This window comes from Corvus cornix, chromosome 4, assembly GCF_000738735.6.
Source record: "Corvus cornix cornix isolate S_Up_H32 chromosome 4, ASM73873v5, whole genome shotgun sequence".
Classification (NCBI taxonomy): Eukaryota; Metazoa; Chordata; class Aves; order Passeriformes; family Corvidae; genus Corvus; species Corvus cornix.
Window position 1 is genome coordinate 66012645 of NC_046334.1, and position 21179 is coordinate 66033823.

General features: G+C 40.4%; 1 protein-coding gene across 1 annotated transcript in view; it reads left to right on the top strand.

Annotated features, from left to right (window-relative positions):
• The window catches only part of FAM53A (family with sequence similarity 53 member A), a 71856-nt gene that overhangs the window by 17751 nt on the left and 32926 nt on the right, over positions 1-21179 (top strand). The window contains exons 2-4 of the mRNA XM_039551099.1: positions 2952-3198; positions 10038-10092; positions 13876-14678. Of these exons, the coding sequence (XP_039407033.1) occupies positions 3121-3198; positions 10038-10092; positions 13876-14678 (936 nt within the window). The 5' untranslated portion in view covers positions 2952-3120. The remainder of the gene's footprint in view (positions 1-2951; positions 3199-10037; positions 10093-13875; positions 14679-21179) is intronic.

Here is a 21179-nt window from a genome sequence, read left to right on the forward strand (position 1 = left end):
CGCAATGCGCCCACACAAGCATTTGTGTCCAGTTCACGGCAAACCAGGCTGGGGAGCTGATCCAGCTGGAAAACAACATTTCCCAGAAACAAAAGGAAGTGTTTTGGTTTTATCCAGCTATAAAAATTCCCTGATCTAGTTCTGTGATGAGCAGAAACACTTGTGCTGGCACTCTGCTGTGGGCCACAAATAGCCAGAGAAGACAATGTGTTGGCAGCTGTGATGGCAGCTGAGGTACATCAAACTGCAACCTAGAATGCCTTTCATTGGTAGGTGTGTGATGGTGACATTTCAGTGGTAGAAGTGTTGGCGATGTTTTGACCACTTAAACATTCATTGTGTTGTCTTTAACAAGGACTGCCCAATAAGAACAGATTTCTAGTGTAAAACAGTTAATGCCAATGTACAGATCAAGAACATTTAAGGAAGATGAGAAGGGAATTCACTTCCAAAGCATGCTTCTGATCTGAACTACAACCCCTGCTATTAGGGTTGTGCTTCATATTGAGACATGGAATTTACTCAGGAGGGGGAGCAGTAGAAAGTGGGAGCAGATGGGTGAAGGCTTTTCTGGCCAACAGCACCTTTTCATCCCTCCCCCTACTTAAAAATAAAATCTTTGTCAGTGGAGCATGTCTCCATTTGAAAAATTATGATTGGTAAGTGTGAGTTGCTAAAATGAAACTTTTTGTGGGGGATTTTCCACACTGCCTGTGTTTCAGAACTGATTGGGTTCCATGCTGTCACAAAGGGCCTGAGTGGTTGCAGTGCCCAAGTATTACTTTCAGTAGCTGGTAGGATTTATGAGTGTGGATAACTACAGTTCAGCATGATTCTGAAAGTGCCATGCTTCTGTGATTTCATGTGCTTTCCCTTTATCCTTTGATTCAGCTGGTTCATTAACTAAAGTCTAATATCATTCTGTCTAGTCTCTCCTTATTTTAGCTTGTATTAAGCTGACTTAAAATTGCAGTGAAACATTTGAAGATTTGAAGTACTAAGAAAAATAAAACTATAATTAACTGATTACAGATCAGTTTTTCTCCCATCTTTGGTTAGTTTTATTGGATTTTGATTTTTTTTTTCCTTGAGAAAAAAACCCACAAATTCTTCTACAGCCCTTCAAATAGAAGTAATGAAGTGTCTGCTGAACTTTTCAGCTGATTCTTAGTAGTAGCCTCTTACTTGTGGAAATATTAATCCTTAACATAGATCTGAAAGTCTTTGCACCAGTTATGAAGCTCTTCAGTATGTTTTCAATCTGTAAAGGAGCAAGTTCAGACTTCCAGTCAGCCTTTCGTGTGACTTGTATTCTGAATTTCTAGATTTACTTGAACTCCGCCAGGTTTAAAAGGGACACAGCAGTGTTTGATTGTGCTGTTCTAGATACTGCTGTGTTCACATGCTTGCCCTCAAAGTTAGCTTCAGTATTTCATGAACCACGCTCTGCTCTGACTGCTCACATTGAACAGTGTATGTGCAGCTTTTACCAGTGAGTGTGTGAACTTGGAGGTTTTTTGATGTTTGACCTGGTGTAATTTCAGAAAAAGATGTAAATATTTCAAGTTGTGTGATTTCCTGAAAGACAGAACATATGTGGTAAAAACAGACCAGTTGAATTTCCAGCTATCTGGGTAGCATTATTTGTGGTGGAAGAGCATTTCTAAGCATGTTACCTTACAGCAAAAGAAAAAGTAGATATAAGAACAGGGCCAAAAGTTGGGTAGAAGTTGTATTTGTGGGACAGCTCTCAGGCTGAAGGAGGCTGCTGTGCAGCAGACTGCTGCGAAGGTAAAGTAGTGCATGGTTAGCATATGAAAATCATATTAGAGGAGTACTTAAAGGCAACAGGTTTAAAAGATAGTCTGACATCACTATTGTGATTATTAATATCTTAGTTTTAAGTGGGTTTAACTTGACTCATAGCCTCAAGTTGCTTTTTTTCCTTGCTACTACTGGTTATTTAAATAGCTAATTAGTAGTGTGGAAGAGGCAATATTTTATGGAAACATTATTTGAAAATAATTTCCTGCCTTTTTTTTTAAACTGTAGATGTTAAAACTAGAAAATGTAAGTAAACTTGTGGTCCTAGCAGCATCAATGTTCCTTCCCAAAGCCTCATGTTTAAATTTGGAAATACCTCTGTGAGGATTTCTTCCCACTTTATTTTCCATAAGTGGTCCCTGAATATGCTTGACCAGCTTAAATAATTGAGAATGGTTAATGCAGGTCACTGGGGGGGGGAGGAATGTAGAGGATTTTTTATGTAGCTGATGAACCTAGTGCTTTTGATTTAGGTGACTGCTCATAGAATAAAGATATCAAAGCTGTTGTCTGTGATACTTCTATGTGTATGGGAATCTGTCTTGGTTAGGAGATCTGGTGTTTGCTGACAATTTTGTAACCTAAGAAAAAAAAAAACCAAACCTGAAAAAAACCCCAGGGCAGGGTATTAAAAGTAGCTGAAGGTTTGGGAAGTGGGTATAGTGTTTGTTACCCACTGCTCTACTTTTCTTCTTAAGAAGGGGTTAGTGATGAAAAACCATGGTAAAAAATGCTAAATTGTGTCAAATATGCAGAACAGTATGGTGGGTATCTGCCTGTGTCGTATGCTGTTCTAATACACCTGGCTTGGGCTTCATTAGTTAAAATTTGGGAAAGCTTTCCATCTGCCTTGGATCAAACTCCTGGGTAGAATCAGTTCAATAGCAGGAAAAAGCCAAATGATACTCTGATCTTTGCCATTGAGTCTTATCTCCTTTCTGAAATTTTAATCAGTGGAACCTCAAATAGGAGTATTCTTTCATGAATAGAGATGTTAATCTGAAATGCCAGGCCATCAGTTTGCATGAAGGAATAGTCCAAATAAGAGTTGTGTTACTACAGTACTAATTATGATATATGCAAGAATTTTTCTGACTTTTTTCCTTTTTTCTAATCCAATTTTACAGGAAGCCAGACATGATACACTGACAACATTTGAAAATAAACTTTGGCAATAAGATGGAAGCATAAATCTCAAGATTCTAAACCAAAACAGAAATGGCTCATGAGTATTGAAAGAAGAGACTGAAGAGCCTCTGACACTTCCGTGTGAGCAGTGGAAAAGGAACAACTACCATGGTAACACTAATAACAGAAAAGCTGCAGAACCAGAGCTTGGATGATCTGACCTGTAAAACATACAGTATTAATCTGGTAAGGATCTACCAAAATAACATGAAATAAATGGGAAATGCCAAGTAACTCAGAACCGCATAACAAATTCAAGAATGTATTTCAGCCAGAATGTAGCTATTTAGGTTAGGACTGGTTTGCAAGGTTGGGTGGGGGTTGTAAGGGGAGGAAAAAAGTGGAACTTCAGTGTTTAGCCCCTTTTTGAAGTCATGCTTTCTTGCTTTAATGATCATTTTAACCTTGCTACTTCATTTTAAATAGCAAAAAACCAGTTCTTTTCATGAAATAGTGCTCTAATAACTGAAAAGAATTATCAAAGCTTCTCAGAATTCCTGTTTTTGCTAGCAAAACCCACAAATACTTGTATGGGTTGAAGTTTTCTTCACTTCCTATAACCAGGTGCTTGATATCTTTATATCTGACAAGAGTATTTACTTACAAAAATCCCTGACTGCCACATAGGTAACTATCAGCATTAGGCAGAAAGAGAACAAGTTGTCAGGTAAATACAGTTAAACAAAAAGTCAGGTTACCTCCAGACTGTTGTTGATGCCAGTAGAGTGGATCCTTGCTTCTTCAGTGTCTCAGATGCCTGGTGCTCTGAAAAACTTTGTAGTTTATGGTGGTATTCTTGCTGGTTTAATCTCTGGGTACATAGTGTGGTTAAGCATGCAATTCAGGCATGAAGGAATCTATTCTCTTCACATCTCATTTGTGAATGAAATATCCACTCTAGAGTGAGTAATGCAGAACAGTATCTTGTCAATTTCAGGTGCCTACCTGAGAGCCTCGAGACCATGTTTTGTATGGAATGCACTAATTTTGTTTTACTGACTTTAATTACAGTGGCCCTTGTGTAGGTCAAACTTTAAGGTTCCAGTGGGACACAAAAGAACTTAATTTGACTAAATGTCAGGGTGTTGTTCAACTCTATTCTGTTACTTATTAAAAAAATAATTCAAATATTGGACCTGAAGTATGTCAGTTATTTTAAAACTCTATTGAACAGCTGAACTGCTTCCTTATTTACTTCATGAGCCCAAAGCAGGTGAAGCATATCTTGAATGTGGTGGAGTTTGTGCACAAGCACTTGCAATTCTCATGTATCCAGTTCCTTGTCCAGTAAGGATATCTTAACAGTAGACATTAATCAAGCAGTTTTATTTTCAAAACTGTAGCAGGTCCATTTAGAGTTCTTCTAATAATTGTTTCTACTTCTATTTTGCCTTCCCTTTAAATATGTGCTATTCTTGAAAGACAGATTTAAGGTCTTGAAATGGCGTTAACTCTCAGGAGAAGCGCTTACTTAGCTTGCATTTATTTTGTCTGGTTTGATGAAGCACTTGGGACATGCAGTTTGTAGGAGAATCTGCTGTATCTGTGAACTGGCAAAGTCATCATTTAACTAAACTCTGGGGCGAAGTGTAAGGCAATGATGACCTATAACCAGTAGCAGTATTTGTAACTAAATGTGGTGGCACCTTGTAACTTCTAGTTTTTGAGGTCCTAAAGTTTGCATAAACTTGGAAACGGAACTGTCTTTTTACCAGTAGTCACTGTAGGTTTTGGACTGCAGACCTCGAGTAGCAGAGAAGGACATACTACTGCTTTTACAGTGTGCAGTCTGTACAGGAGTGTGTTGGCATGCTGTAATGTGTTGTAGGTTGGTTGTTTTTTATTCCTCTCCTTATCTGGACTTACAATAAAGCATGAAAAAGAACAAGTGGAGCGGAAAATGGCACATGATGTCTCATCAGTTGTTTTGTCCTTGCCCTTCTCCTGTTCCTCTCCTCCTTTTATCTGTCAAGTAATTGGTTTTGTAAGTGCTTTAGTTCTTACAGAAAATAGGTTCTGAGGCTAGGAACAGGTTCTGTTTGTACACAATGGCACCCTGAAAAAGTGTGGAAAGTGTGTAGTGAGGTGTGGAAATAGAGAAGCAAGTGTGAATAAAAGTGTGCAAGTAGGATGCTCCCTACTAAAAAGGATTCATGGAAGCAAATGATGGCTTCCTGACTAAAATGTGAACATGAGATGATAAAAAGTGTTTTTTCACTGGTGAAGGCAGTTGTGTAATTTCACTAAGGGAAAAAGGCTGCTGATGGTGGTGTGGTATCAGTGCTAGCACATTTAGGCTTTTTGGCAAGAAGTTCAGGTTAATGCTGTGGTTTCTTCTAATAGCAGCAGTTTAGAGCGATTCTGAAGTGATCTTGCCTGCACCTTTTGTTACTTGTGCTGGCACAAAGTTCTGTGACACCATGTGGTGAACCTCATTGTGAGCTGATTGAGGATCAAGACGCAACTTTTCTTGCCTGGGTTAATGTAGTTAAACCTTATCAGTTTTGTGATACCTTGTGCAGTGCATCTGCTCGAGTGTCTTGGCACAAGTAGATAAAATGGCTGGGGAAAAGCTATTCTGTAATACAGCTCATGAATCAGGGTTATAAAAGAAAAAAGAATAGCTCTTTCAAAGCTATTTACTGTGCAGCCGAACCGGGCATAAAGACAACATGTATAGGGCATAGTACACTTTTTCAGTTGTGTAAGCTGTGTGGTGACCAAGTACCTCTCTTTTATGTTGTAAAACACTGGCTGCAGCTTTTTAGTGCTCTGTTAAATGACATGCTAATTTTCCAGGCTGGTGTAATTCAGCCAGTGCATGCTCAGTTATGTTGTACAGCCTTGTCCTGCACCTGCCTTCAGGAAAATGACTGAGTGACCTGCTCTAGAAGCAGGAAGGTTGTCCCAAGCTCTTTTCCTCAGTTTGGGTACTGTAGCTCATGAGGTGGTGTCCCTGGTTGCTCAACTTACAAGACAGAAGTTCTGTGAGCACATTGTCTTTCATGGATTGACAGCAGCATTAAATCAAATAGTCGGTCTCTATTCCCTTGAACTCTCAGAACTCTCATAGAGCTCAAAGTCTTGGGTTTTTTTGTATATTCTGACTAAACTTGTACCTTTTTCATATTCCTGTATAGAATCTCATGTTGGTTTGTGAAGTAACAGCATGTGAGCTGTAAGACTTCAAGGTGTGGTATTAAGAAGAAAACATAAGCACTGCCAGACAAGGATTTGTGAAAGGAATGTTTTACTATAAAACCCCTTACAGGCATGGGGGGTTTCATTAGTCTTAATTTTTGAGGCTTATTTGTGTTGAAAGATGTAGAACTCGATTGACTTCCTCAGAGGAAAAGCCACTGGTCAGAAGACTTGACTTAATAATTTCTTTACATCCTGAGAAAAGGTCAAAATGTTCCTCCTCACTATTTCATATCCAGTTATATTTGGAGGATATTTGGTAGAAAAATGGAGGTCTGGTATGGCCTATTCAAACTGAGTCACATCTGTATGGTGGTGGTTAAATTAGTATTTGCATGATAAACAATGGCTTCCCTGTGGTTTGGAAAGGATGCTGATAAATTGGAGGAACTCAAATATACTTGGAAACTGGAAAAAATGCCTTGAAATTAAAGCCATTAATTTTAAAAGTATGAAGATGAAATTGTCATTCTGAGAATAATGAGGAGGGATAGCACAGGCTGTGAAGTTCTTAATGCAATACACTGGAGTGTAGAAGAATAGCCAGAATTATTTTTGTTACAGTTGGCTTCTGCTAGCAAAGAACACTTAAAATTAGTGATGAAATTATAATTTGTTGTCAGCCTCACACAGCTCTTCCACTTACTTAGTTCAGACTAGGTGTCTTTTCAAGTGACTGTTTTAATGAAAGAACAGCTATTACTCAGAAAACTGACTGAAACTTGCAGCATTGTTCTAAATATTGTGCCGCATGTTTTCTTTCCTTTTGAGCATAGTCTCTCCAACTGCACAAAAGAGGTTCTATTTGTGAATAAGCATTTCAAAGTAGATCCACTTCTTGGCATGAAGCAAATAATTCTAACCTCAGGTGAAACTTGTAGTTTCATTGTTTTGTGTGTCCATCTTAAAATATGTCATTATTTCCTTAATAAATTCTCCAGAGGCATGAGATCTTGGTGGATGTTTTAACATCTATTCAAAAAGCAGTAGTTGCAAGATGGATGCTTCCTCTTCAGGAAAGTGACTTTGTTGAATAACTTGGCCTTATTCTAAGGAAGACTTCCTTCACACAGAGGGTAGCAGACTTCCCTGTCAAGGTTCTTAGCAATTGCAATGTCTCTTTTATGACTATGCTTGAAAAGTCTTCATTGAGGAAGCTTTTGGGTAGATCATAACACAAAGGGAATGAATGGGGGAGGGTAGAGTGTGGCCAGCCCAGGAGAGCTGATAAACTGGTTCAGTGCCCTGTTACAGTAATACCTAGTGGGACTTGTGCCATGTGCTGTATAGATAAAAAAAAATCCTCCCTCCTGTAAAGAATTTACAGCCTGACAGAGTCTATTCAAATTTGGACTTCCAGACATCATTAAAATACACCAGCAGACACTGTTTCCAAGTATTTTAGTTTCAGTTACAGAAAGCCAAGCATATATTGTAAAGGAGATTTGTTACTTACTGTCCTCTTAGTCACTCAACCCTTATTGCAGTGCCTTGAGCTTTTGCTGGAAATAGTGCAGCTTACTCTCCCTTTCAGCATGTGATGTTGCATGTGATGTTCTTAAGGTTTTTGGTCTGAATCTCCGAAGAATTAGCAAAGAATTTTTTTGTCACTTAGCAGGATTCTGTATAAATGATCCCAAGTTGCAGAGAAAATATGTCTGCTTTGTCATGGAACTGAGCACTGACTTCTCCAGAACCTGGTCAGAAATAGCTGTAAAGACAAGGTTGCTGTCTGAGTTAGAGAACATTGCAGTTCTCTGGAGGACAAATGGTCTGTGTGTATGTGATCTCACTTTTTCCATGTTCACCCTGAAAAATGCTTTCAGTGCTCTGCAGCTGTCAAAGTAGTTTAGTGTCTACCTGATGGACAAGGCTTTTTAAGGTGGTAAAAGTGCAGGTAATCAAACAAGTTGGACATCCATGAAGAGAACCTTGATAAAGATGCATTTGGCTGTAAAACTCTAAAAACTAAGTATCAACTGCCACATAGGATTGTGCTTGAGGTTCTGTTCCTTATAAGCATTGAATATCTTGGTCTCTGTGAATAAACAGTCTTTTAAACATCCCTATTATGCTCATACTAAGTCATCTTTCTGCCCTTTTCATCTGGTTCAGGATAAATCAGCTATAAGACTTTTTGACACAGAATTTTGTTCCAATAACACATTTCCTTAGCTACTCTCTGATAGTTGAATAGGTTGGTGTTGCCTTTCATTTGGGGAAAGCTGGAAAGGAAGAATTTGTTGAAGACCTTATCTTTTAGTCTCTAGTTCGTCCATTTCCCCTTCAGGGACAGCTGGAATGTAGCTACTGTTACCTTAATGTGCTCCTGTGTTTCACATGAAGCTGGTAACTGATTAGAGTAAATGATGGATACTGGCTTTTTAAATGTGAATACTACTATAAAACTGGCAAGTTGCAGACTTCAAGTGGTTTGAATCAGACTAATTAATAGCAAATTCAATGGAGATTTAAACTTAGGGTTCTGCTGTTTACTTGAAGTAGCTTCTTTAAAAGGAGGTTATAAATGCATCTACAGATGCAAATGGAAAGTAAGAATGAAATGGATTGTCTCATGTGCAGATGCTGATAAAAAATAAGATTAAAAATCTCATTGCTGTCCTATCCTTTCATCTGTTCTATTATTTCCTACCTCTAAAACAATAACACCAAGGGAATATTACCGCAGCTTAATGTTTTTCTCTGTGGGGCTCAAGGATATAAAGTTGTCACTAGCACTATGTGCTGCTGTACAGAAAAAAAAGAAAAAGCTTTGTAGCCCAAGGATGTTTGTTTAAAAATTGACTTTGTATCTGGAAAGGAAGCGTATGTACAATGCTATCATCTTTGGCTATACACAAAGAACAATGTTCACATAAAGTGTGTTGCTCTTTTTTAAAGCAATCTTCCTCTCCATCCTGAGGTGGTGGTGGGGGAGTGAATAATGACCCTTGGGCTGATGGAGCTATGAGCCACTTACTTATAGCTCCTTTATAGGAGGCCAGATTGCAAGCTCTATGCTTTGTCTGAGAAATCTAGACCATTAAGAATGCCTTTGTAGTAATTTTTTAGGTAAAATTAGTTGCAAACTTGTCTTACTGTGCCGATGCTACTGATGAGGCTTAATTGAAGGCCTTTATACACAAACCTTGTTTTAAGCATGTCTATTATGTTGTTTCTGAGTAGGGAGCCACCACCAGTAAGTTGAGATTTAAAAAGCAGTCAGTCTGCAACAGATGTTTTGGGGATAGGAAAGATTTTTTCAATGGCTTTTCTACTTTGAGAAATAAAAAAAAATGTCACTGCATTGATTATAAGAAAATGTAAAATACTAATAAAGCCTGATTGGAACAGTGTTCATGGTGGTGAACCTCAAGAGCTTGTATATTTAATTTAGTTAAAGCTATTCTTGTCTCTTAGCTGAAGACGAAGTGTTTTGCCTTCTAGCCTTAAGTTGAAAATGGAAACCCAACTGCCAGATTGTAATTTCCTCTCTACTGAAATGAGAATTGGATCAAAGCTTTTTCATTAAAGATGAATTATCACTCTTAATTTTCCAGTTTATTCACATGGGCTAATGTTGTAATTCTTGAAACAGTTTGATACTTAGCAGTATATCAGAAAACATTATAAATAGATGCCAGAGGCTTTATTTATAAAGATCAGCTGTTCAGGAATTTCTTCAAGAAATCTTGAATAAACCCCATCTTTTAAAAGGCATTGTTAAGTGCACATACAGGAAAACTAAAAACTGCATGCAATTTCCTTGAAGTGAATGCTGACTCTTTCCACAGTTAAAACTTTTTTTTTCTGATTGATTTCAGTACTCATCTGAGAAGCTGAACAAAAGTGGCAGCTTGTTCCCTTTCGAAATCAATGGTAAGTTCTTCAGAAACCTTAGCTGTGTTTTACTGAGGTAATTGGTATAGCAAGCAGCCTTTCTTTTGTAAATAAGGTGAGGGGGATGGAGCATGCTGCTGTAGAGCCTGCTGGTTTAAGCTGGTCTTTGAACAATACTGGGAATAGCTGGTTGTTAGTTTTGTACTTGTGATCTGCTTTGCATAGTAAAAAGCCCTTGTAACACTTTCTTTTTGTTCAATATCTGCCTTGGTGTACAGAAGCACAGAAATGCTGTTTTTCATGTTAAACATCTTCAGATTCCTCAGCTAGTAGAAATCTTTGTACACCTTATTCTATTCTTTGCCACATAGAACATATAGCATGATGCAAATCATAAGGTGAAGTCCAGTGCCCTCATAGAAGTGTTGTTTGCTTTTATTGCTCCTTGGTCCTATTAGAATAAGTTTTACCTAGCAAAAGCAAAAGTCCCAGTTATTGATATGTAAACTTTCCACTGCTTTATTAAGGCGTGGACTTGAAATTTTGCATGTTATGTTTTCTCTTTGCATGGAGGAGGACTTTTATTTGCTCAGTGGGATTCCTCCTAAAACGTTAATCTTGGTTTGTGAGAGGTTTCAAAGGCAAATGATGCTTTATCTTAAATAGCATTACCAACTAAGCAGGTATCCTGGTGGGAGTCTGTTACAGACCACCCAACCAGCATGGAGAGGCAGACGAAATACTCTGTAAGCAGCTGGGAGAAGTCTCACAATCACTAGTCCTTGTTGTCCCCCCTTGTGGGGGAATTCAACTTACCAGATGTCTGCTGAAGTACAGTACAGCAGAGAGGTAGCAGTCTAGGAGGTTCCTGGACTGCATGGAAGAAAACTCCCTGATGCAGCTGATGAGTGAGATCAACCAGGGGAGATGCTTTGCTGGACCTGCTGGGTTTGAAGAGGGAAGGACTGGTGGGTGATGTGGTCAGAGGCTGCCTTGGTCACAGTGACTGGGGTTTTTGATCCTTGGAGAAATAAGGAGGCAGAGATCAGGAGAGCTGCCACCTTGAGCTTCTGGAGGGCAGACTTCAGCCTGTGTAGGAGGCTGGTTGACAGAATCCCTTGGGAGGCAGTCTTGAGGGACAAAGGAGTCCAGGAAAGCTGGATGTGCTTTAAGAAGGAAATGTTAAAGGTGCAGAAGCAGGCTATCTCACGTGCTGAAAGATGAGCCAGTGGGGAAGAAGATTGGCCTGATTGAACAGAGAGCTTTGGCTGGAGCTCAAAGCTAAAAAAAAAAAAAAAAAAAAAAAAAAAAGCCGGGAGAGTTGACTTTTGGAGGGAGGGGAAGGCAACTCAGGAGGACTACAAGGATGTTTTGAGATTATGCAGGGAGAAAACTAGAAGGGCCAGAGTCCAGCAAGAACCTAATCTGGCTACTGCCATAAAACACAATTAGAAATATTTCTGTAAATGCATCAGCAAGAAAAGGAAGGCTTAGGACAATCTCCATCCTTTACTGGATGCAGGGAGGAATATAGGGACAAAGGATGAGGAAAAACTGAGGTGCTTAATGCCGCCTTTGCCACAGTCTTTAATAGCAGGACCAGTTGTTCTCTGGCTACTCAGCCCCCTGAGCTGGAAATCAGGAACAGGAAGCAGAATAAAGCCTCCATAATCCGAGGGGAAATGGTCAGAGATCTGCCACATCCCTTAGGCACACACAGGTCTATGGGGCTGATGGGATCCACCCAAGAGGACTGAGGGAGTTCATGGACAGGCTCACTGAGCCACTCTCCATCATTTACCAGCAGTCCTGGCTGACCAGAGGTCAGCAAATGTGACACCCATCTGCCACAAGGAGGATCTGGGGAACTACAGGCCTGTCAGTCTGGCCTTTATGAAGGGCAGGTCCTGCTTGACCAACCTGGTTTCCTTCTCTACCAAGGTGACCTATCTAGTGCATGAGGGAAGGGGTTCTCCCAAGTAACAAGTGACAGGACAAGAGGAAATGGCCTCAAATTGCACCAGGAGAAGCCTAGATTGGATGTTAGGAAAAATTTCTTCGATTGAAGGGCTGTCAAGCATTGAAACTGGCTGCCCAGGGCAGTGGTGGAGTCACCATCCCTGCAGGTATTTAAAAGACATGTAGATGTGGCACTTGGGACATGGTTTAGTGGTGGACTTGGCAGAGTTAATGGTTGGACTCTGATCTTAGAGCTGTTTTCCAGTCTAAATGATTAGGTGCTTCTGTCATGTAAACAATTAAAACACAGGTTCAACTCTTGGCTTTTTTTTTACTTTAAACTTTTAAATAAGCCTCCCAGCCTGGAAGAAAACTTCCTAAGGATTTTTAAAAAATCAAGCAAGTCCAAGCTAGGAAATTGTCCTACAGTAGATGCTAGGAGTTTCAAACATTAGCTGGATCCCATTGTGTTGGCTCTTTGACTTGCATTGAATTATGGATGGTCCCTGCCTTGCAGAGCTTGCATGCTTAAGGCAAAGCACAGTATGTGGTTGTACCCATCTGAAAGAATGGAGGAGGAAGGACAGAGGAATTCTAATAAAACATGTTTGAATAGGCCAGCTGTCTGCACAGTTAAATGATTTTGAGACAATAGGGTGTTCTTTAAATAAGATCCAAATAAACAGGATAATCCATGACATACTTTGGGCATGGAACATGTACAACTATTTGGGTTTGCAACTTTTAAAGCTACTCAGCAATCTTTTAGCTGTAAATTACTCTAAAACTTAGTTTAGAAAGTCAACCATAAGAATATACTAGTATTTAGTGTTTAGGCTCTATCTAGGTTCTTAAAATAGGTGTATGGGAAAAAAATGGGTATTTTAAATGTTCTTTCTTTAAAGCCAGGATAAGTGAAACTTATTTGGCTAATTGGTTTAAATTAGCAAATTTTCTAACCAAGCATGAAGCACTGTTAGCTGGCCAAGAGTTTTGCTGCTTTTCAATTTGCAAATCCAAAGTCTGCTGTAGTTCTTCTTACACTTCATTGTATAATGTGGAGGAACAGCTGTAAAATGTGCAGAATGTTCTCAAAGAAACGCTTCACAAAAGAGTGAGAGGCTGCACTGGCAGACTGCTTTTAACCCAGCATTGCCACTTCAGATGAGAAATTGTGCACTATGTCTGCATTCACAGTAAAAGTTGCAGGAGGTTCTTAAGGGATACTTTATTTTATGCGTTGAATTAAGATTTGGGGTTTTTTCTTATATTCAGAGTGTAAGGGAGGGGGGAAGACAACAATCTTCAATCTGATTTAACTTTATACTGTTTCTAATTTAAAGTAAAGCTTTTCAGACTGGAGAATGTGAACACTCTTTGCAAGTTTTCTTTAATAAGGTGTTCTTAATAGAAAAGTATAAGAGCTAAATGAAGAACAGCAGTCTGAAGAGATTATCCTGCTTTTGCATTAAAGAAAAAAAAATTCCCTGTTGGCTTCTCACATTGTTAATCTGTTTTGGTTGTACCTGAGGTTGTTCACTGTTAATTGTGGTATGTGTGTACACTAAGAAACTGTCCCTGTTGCTCACTGAAAAGCACATATTGTAATTATTCAGTATAAAGGAAAAGGTATTAACAAAATACTTATACATTGGAATGCCTGGACTGGTTCCTGAAATACTTTGGTCTTTGTGTTTTTTGAATTTTCTATCTTTTTTTTTTTAGTGTGAAATTTTGATTAAGAGCTGGGTATTTATGGCTCAGCCTTCTAAACATGATTTTGATGGCTATACATTAAACTAGGTTTAAAACAAATTGTTCTTTCCCTTTTCATCTTTTACCTATATCTTTTTTTGCTTTCAGAAGACAGTCCTTGGAAAGCTTTAAATGGGGGTTACCCAATCCAGCCTGACACAACCAGGAATTCAGCTTACCCTTTCCCACTGTGCCCGTTCAGCACCAGCGCTGCCAGCAATGGCAGTCTGCCGTGGCAGCAGGAATCTTCCAACACGTCCATGGTGTCAGGATGGATAAGCGAGTTAAACCTGAACGAGAACTCGGGTCAGCCCTTGGCACCGCCCACCAAGCGCCACTGCAGGTCCCTGTCGGAGCCGGACGAGCTGGCTCGCTGCCGGTCGCCCTGGAAGCCGGGCAGCTCCAAGGTTTGGACTCCAGTGTCAAAGAGACGCTGTAACAGCGGCGGCAGCGCTACCTTGCAGCGCTGCAACAGCCACGGAAGTGCCACCTTGCAGAGAAGCACAAGCATCAGCCTGCCACAAAACATCCTGTCCCTAAACAACGTCTTCACCATCACCAGCTTCAACACCTCTCCAGTACCCAGACCTTCCTCTGCCAGCAGCGGGTTTGTGGACAGCAGTGAGGGCAGCACAAGCTCCAGCACCCGCTGGAATTCTGGAGGCCCTTGTGACTTTAACCCAAGGCGCCGCCTCTCCCTCTCCCAGGAGCACATCACCGAGACAGGAAATCTCATGCCTTCAGCCAACAGCACTCCCACCTCCACACCCGAGCTCAGCCGGCGGCAGGGCCTGCTGAGGTGCCGCTCGCAGCCCTGCGTCCTGAACGAAAAGAAAAGCCGGCTGAAGCGCAGACGGGAGGAGGATGTACGATGGAACAGGCCATCGTTAGACTTTTTTAAAATGACACGGGTGAGATTTTACTTTCCTCGGTGTGGGAAGGGAGCTCTTGCAGAAAGGCTGTTTCTAGATCAGCGGCACTAATTTGTAGTTACAGTTGTTGCAAATCTGCATCTGTCACCTTCAGCAGGAGAGCAAGTTGCTTGTACTTGCCATTGCTATACCCTAAAGCAACTTATATTCTGCCTGTGAAACCCAGTTCTTGAAGTCCATTCTACTTGATACAGAATGCTGTGAGCTCTGAAAAGATGCTTAAAGCAGAGGCCACAGAGAAATGGCTTGCTTTTTGAAAAGCAAGGAAGCCATGGGGAATGGAGTAGATGTGGTAGCAAAAAAATTTGTACCACTGTGTTCCCAAATGCAATGATTTTTGAGTAGTCTTAGTGCAACTCTGTTTGATTAAGCCTCCCCTTAGTTTGAGTAATTCCATAAACCTAAATAAGAGCAAGTAAACCCCTGTATAAATGGATTAACTAAAGAAGCTGCTAATAAGCAGTTGGAAAGAGATAGTATTCTAATATGGCAACTGCAGGTGCTCCAGCTCAATGGAGAGGTGTTCTACTCCAGAATTTTATTCAGAATTCTACTTCCCTCCTCATGAGAGTAGAGGTGCTGATGCAAGAACTAGAAAACTTCAGTTCATGCCTATACTCTGCATGTAATACAAATGCATATACACAGCTCATTTTTTGGAGCTTCTGTGTCCACAGAGTTGAGTGCTGCAGTTCAAAATGTTAAACTGAATCTCACATTATGGTCAGAGAACACTTTGTGCTTGTGAGTATAACCCTACTGGTCAGTAAGTACCAGACTTGGAAGGCTTGTGTGATAGATCTGTTACGAGTAGTGGGGAGGAGGTAGTTGGCAAAAGTAGCAGTTAAAATATAAGGAGAGGACATAGTTGTGCACCAGTGTCCCTGTACGTGATGCACTGAGCAAAAGAAAAGCTGAATAGGATGGGGTGTTGGCTAAAACTTCCAGTTTGTGGTACCCCAGTATTAGTAGGCTTTACATCAAAATACATGGGAAAAATACTAGTAAGATAGATACTGGACCTGTCTGATGCTAACTAATTTATATGGGCTTGGCTAAAGGTCTCTATAACATCTGTCCTTCCCTTGTTACTTCTATAAAACAGCTTCTTATATCTTAAAGGATTTTCCTCTTGAAAAATACAATTTTTTTGCTGAAGCTGTGGGGGTAGAGCAGTCTGGTTTACTTATTGACAGGGTTGGTAACCAATTCTGTTCTAGGTATGACTAGACAGTGTTCTGAGTTTTGGCCAAGATGCAAGTTTACTAGTTAGCTAATCAGATTTTACCTGTTTCTGTGTTAATCACTGCTGGGATTAGTTTGCTAATCTAGACCAGAAGTATTATTGGATTTGCCTTTCAACTGCCTGTGTGGTCTAATGCAGGTTTCTTTATGTAAAATTTGAAACCTACCCCTTTTTTGGCTAGACTTGATGCTTGCATTCTTCATGCTCTGTAGGTGAGATGCAATATTTCAGGCTACAGAATAGCTTCAGTTGCTCAGATTTTACACCTTTTAAATAATCCATACAGCAGTGTGTATGGAGGGAACCTGTTACAGCCCATGTCTAGGAAGGTTTTTGGCTATTTAGATTTACTGTAGAATTATACATGAGACTAATATTCAGCCAGTCTTGACTACTTTTTCCTGTAAGACCTACTTTGAAATTATGATTTCATGATAAGTTGAGTAGTTTATGCAATGAAGTTCATTCTGCAGTGTTAAGGCCCTGATGGTTTTTTTTCCAGCTATTTCAGTAGAATCTTCCTATTAAGGTATTTAATCAAAGGCACAAAGTATAGCTTGGAAATACATCAATTTCCAGACATGCTAAACTTTAATGGAAACATCTGTTTAAAAACTAGGCAAGTACTGGAAACATTTGAAGTAAAAAATTGAATTAATTTTCCAATAAATATTAGGTTTTTTTAGAATGACAGCTTGCTTACCCATTATATTGTTAGTCTTCATATCTTACCTTCTCTCTAAGCCCCAAATCCTGGCAGATGTATATGCTGTGAAACTTACATTGTGGTCCTAAGCAAAATTACTGCTGTGAAAAATACCAGGAACTAATACTACAGAAGGCAGAAGTTTGATTTTGTCTCTACTTATTAGAATCATCAGCTGGAACATACAATCAAGAAGTCATAAAATAGGGTTGGAAGGGACTTTCAAAGATAATCTGCCCCCCTGCCCTGGGGTTGTTTCAAAGTGCCATACAAGGTGTCCTATATCTGCGTGTAGCTCAGTGAAGATCAGGGCTACCATTAGGGAAAGTTCAGTAAGACCTTCCTTTCATGTATCTTGATGACTCTTTATTGTTTCCAAAAATACTTCTTCTGTGATTTCAAATTCACTTCCAAGTCAGTTTATGAAAGGCCTCTGTTGAAAACAAGCGCTTTTAAGGATTTTTATTCTAAGCTTTACTGCAAATATTTTGATGTTCTCAAATCTTCTTAAAAAGCTCAACTTATCAAGTAGTTGCTTAAAACCAGGTCAGCAGTTAGATAATAGTGCCTGTGGAGAATTTAACGTGGGGCAAATATGATTTATGATAGATCTGAAACTGGTATATTGGAGCCACAGTTGCTTGAAGATGAAAGTTGTTTTGGGGCTGCAGGCATCTCTGCCAATGCTCTGGTGTCCTGAGAAGTTGACACAAACACCTGCTAAAGTTGCTCAAGGCTTCTCAGCAAGGAATTGTCTCAAGTCAATATTTATCAGTAAATAAATGATTTATTTACTTTAGCTTGAAGCAAGGGCTGTTATATCTGAATGAAGATCTTGAATAGCTGTGGTTGGGTGAAGCTTTAGAGGCAGAAGGGGATGAAAAGTGTCTTTTTGTTTGATGTGTTTTGTTTTTGTTTTGGGCTTTTTTCATTACTGAACTGGTTTTTTTGTTAGTTGAGTTCTGAAAATGTACTTGTTGGTTGCTGCTTCAGTCCCTGATAATTTGATAAATATTAGTGCTAGAAAATCAAAAGTCTAATTCTGAAAGCAAAGTTTTCATTGTCACTGCTTTTTAAGTTCAGAATTCAGTGAAGAGAAAATTGAGATTATTAATCTATCTGTGCGTGTTCTTAATTTATGCACTTGTTCATGGCTTGCTTCTTCCACTGTTGCATCTTTAATATTCTGATTTCTGCCTTTATTCAGGAGAGGTAAAGAAATTGGGCAGCTCTTAATACCATAAACTGTTTATTTCTATGTACTTTGACTTTGTTTTATTCTTCCACAGACCTTCACACTTCACTGCATTCCCCCTCTGGTTTAGGTTTTCATGCCCTCTTGGGAAGGAATATGCCATATCTTCAGTTCTCATGGAAAATGCTACATTAATATCCAGTAAAGTGAGTGATTCATGTATGTAGAAAGAGATTGAAGTGTTCAGGTAGATTGCTGTACACCACTGCTTAGCTCTTGCATAGTGCTAAATTCTGGAAGGATCTTTTTCTGGACTAGAAGCTGAAAATACAAACTTGTGAAACATCAGAGCTTCTAGGACATGAAGACAGCTGTAAAAACAAGTGGAAAAGACTGTAGGAAAAGATAACAAAATATGATAGCTGTTTTCAGCCCCTGAAGGCTCAAAATTATTTTCTCCATTCAGTTTTGTGTGCAAGAAGAACTGTAGGAGTTGTAGCACAGCAGAATGCAGTGTCTGTGCCCACTGAGCATTTGTTCCCAACCACCCAAATCAGAAGCTGGCTCCGGTGAGCAGTGTCAGCCTTCCTTCATGGCAGCAGACATCCCGTCACCCTGGTATTTGGAGGTGCCTGCGTGTGGCAAAGAGCCTCTCTGGAGCTCTTGTGCTTTCCCGCAGCAAATCCGCTCTGTCTCAGAGGCTGCCGCAGAATGAGTCAAGGTGGTGTTTAGACTGCTAACTGCAGTATGAGGAGAGAAATGTTTCTTTACTGAAGTGGAAACTGCTGAGTTTTTTCCAATGTTCTGCTTCATGAATTATGTCAGTTGATCCTGAGGTGCGACAAGGAAAGAGCAGCCAAGAGGTTGCACATGATTTTTGGTGTGTAAGCAAGTTTTACTGTGACAGTGAGATTTAATTCTGTTTTAGATCAAACAACACGCTGTAGTTTGAAGTCTTTCTGGTGTTCAACATTCTTGTGTTACTCCTCCCCCAGTGTGGTGGCACGAGGTTCCAAAAAATAATAATCTGGGTATCATACTTAAAATGCCCGAACTATTTGTGTTTTCTATGAAGTGGTGCTTAGTCTTTTTAAATAGTTAATACCAAACACCTGGCTTTATCCACATAAATAATATTTTCAACTAGTGAATCCTAGAGCATCTCATGCATTAATTAACATTGGATTGGTAAGACAACACAGTGAAGAGTTTTAAGGGTCTTCTAAACAGTCAAGTAACTCAGGGACTGAAGTTGTAATTTCCTAGCACAGGATGCTTCTTTTTGTAGAAATGCTTTAAAGTCATCTGGATTTTATAGTACTGGATTTTCTTGGTACTGAGAGAGACTCTAAGTGCCACACCAGGTCAGGCCAAAGCTGTGGCTGGCACCCTGCCCAACCAGAACAGCTGCTTTGAGGGATGCAGGAACAATGAATGTGCAATGTGATACTTCCTCCAGTGTGGCCTGGCTCCTGCCAGTGTGCATCTTGGGGGCTTCAGAGTGTGAATCAAATTCTGACAACTACTGATAGAGCTGCTTGCTGTTGATAATCTGCTTTTTTAACCCTGTATCTTGGACTTCCAGTGTTATATAACAGTTAAATTTTTGTAAACAGTTCTTCATCACCTGCAACACCTGAATGCTTGATTTAGTCTTTCTTGAAGTTTACACTCTTCAACAGGCAAAACACTTGGATAACTTTGATCCTTAAAGTAAATTGAGCTAAAATTGCTTTGACTATTACCTTTATGCTGCAGATTGCAGTGATGTAGTGGCTTTATGTAGTAAGGAGGACTTCTCACTGGGTGAGTGTGAACAGAGTCAAAGATGTCGACTTTGACCAAAACAGCAAGATTAGTATCACTTACATGTGAGAATAAGCAGAGGGACTATAGTTGGTAGTGACTTCCACAGCAGTTTAAAGATATACATAAAGTAGAGGTGAATGTGGGGGGTGGATGTGTTTCCCTGAAGGGTGGGAGGAGGAAGTAGTGCTTAATAAAGGGCAGAGCACATCAGTGGTGTTGCAAACTGAGCTTGGGTCAGGTGACTGCTGCTTTTATTACAGAGACTTTCCTGGTTACTCCTGACCTCTCTTGTGCAATCTCTGCATCCACTTACTTGAGTTTCTTTTTGTGGAGGCCAGTTTGTAGAAGCCGGTGTGAGTAGATACAGGGGTGAGCTGTAATACTAATTATTTTATTTAGGTATATAACCAGGGTAACAAAATTGTCATTGCAGTCTGAGAACTACCAAGCAATGGCTCTTTTTTTGCCCTTTGAAGTTACTATAATGGGTCAGTATGTGGACAGGTTTATGAATTAGCCATACTGTGACCTCATTAAGTTTAAGCAAGATAAGTATGGAAGCATTCTCATTCATTCTTTGAATTCTTGTCCAGAAGATTTCAAGTTTGTTCTGTTAGGCATAGTTATAGTAAACTTGTTCACTTTGATTATGCTACAGCAAAATGCATTAATGTTCCCAAGCTGTACTGCTGTACCTAGAACTCAAGAATGGACATGAAAAAAAGACAGTATTGTCATATATGTGAGTAGTGTAGTGAAGGAGCTGCTCCCTTGTGTTAGGCTCTCTTCCAGGTAGATGTTTTAGCATGTGCAGGATAAGTAGGTGATATCAAGTCCCTCACTAAGCTCACAGGGTACCTGCCCTGGGAGTCAGGGTGTATTGGTTTGGCATGGTCTGGTTTTAGGTAGCAGGGGGGCCACAAAAATGGCTTCTGTGAGGAAGCTGCTGGAAGCTTCCCACCATGTCTGGCAGAGCCAATGTCTGATGGCTCTGAAGATGGACATGCTGCTGGCCAAAATTGGGCTAATGAGGTTGGTAGTGCCTCTGTGATGACATATTTAACAAGAAAATCAAAACAAAGTCACAAGATTTTGGATTCGAGTCAGAGAAGAGGAGGTGAGAACATGTGAGGGAGAAGAACATGGTGACACCAAGGTCAGTGAAGGAGGGCAGGAGGTGTCCAGGCGCTGGAGCAGAGATTCCTCTGCAGGCTGTGGTGCAGACCATGGTGCAGCAGCTGTGCCCCCTGCAGCCCCTGGGGGACCCACGGGGGATGCAGAGATCCACCCGCAGCCCCGGGGACCCACGGGGGATGCAGAGATCCACCCGCAGCCCGTGGGGAGGTGCCCAGGCCGGAGCGGGTGGATGCCTGGAGGAGGCTGTGCTCCAGTGGAACGCAGTAGAGAGAGGGCCCTGCTTCCAGGCTGGAGCAGCCTGTCCTTGGAGGACTGCACCCTGTGGAAAGAGAGCCCCAGCACAGCAGTTCTGGGAGGGCTGTGTGCCCGTGGAGGGGCCTCACGCCG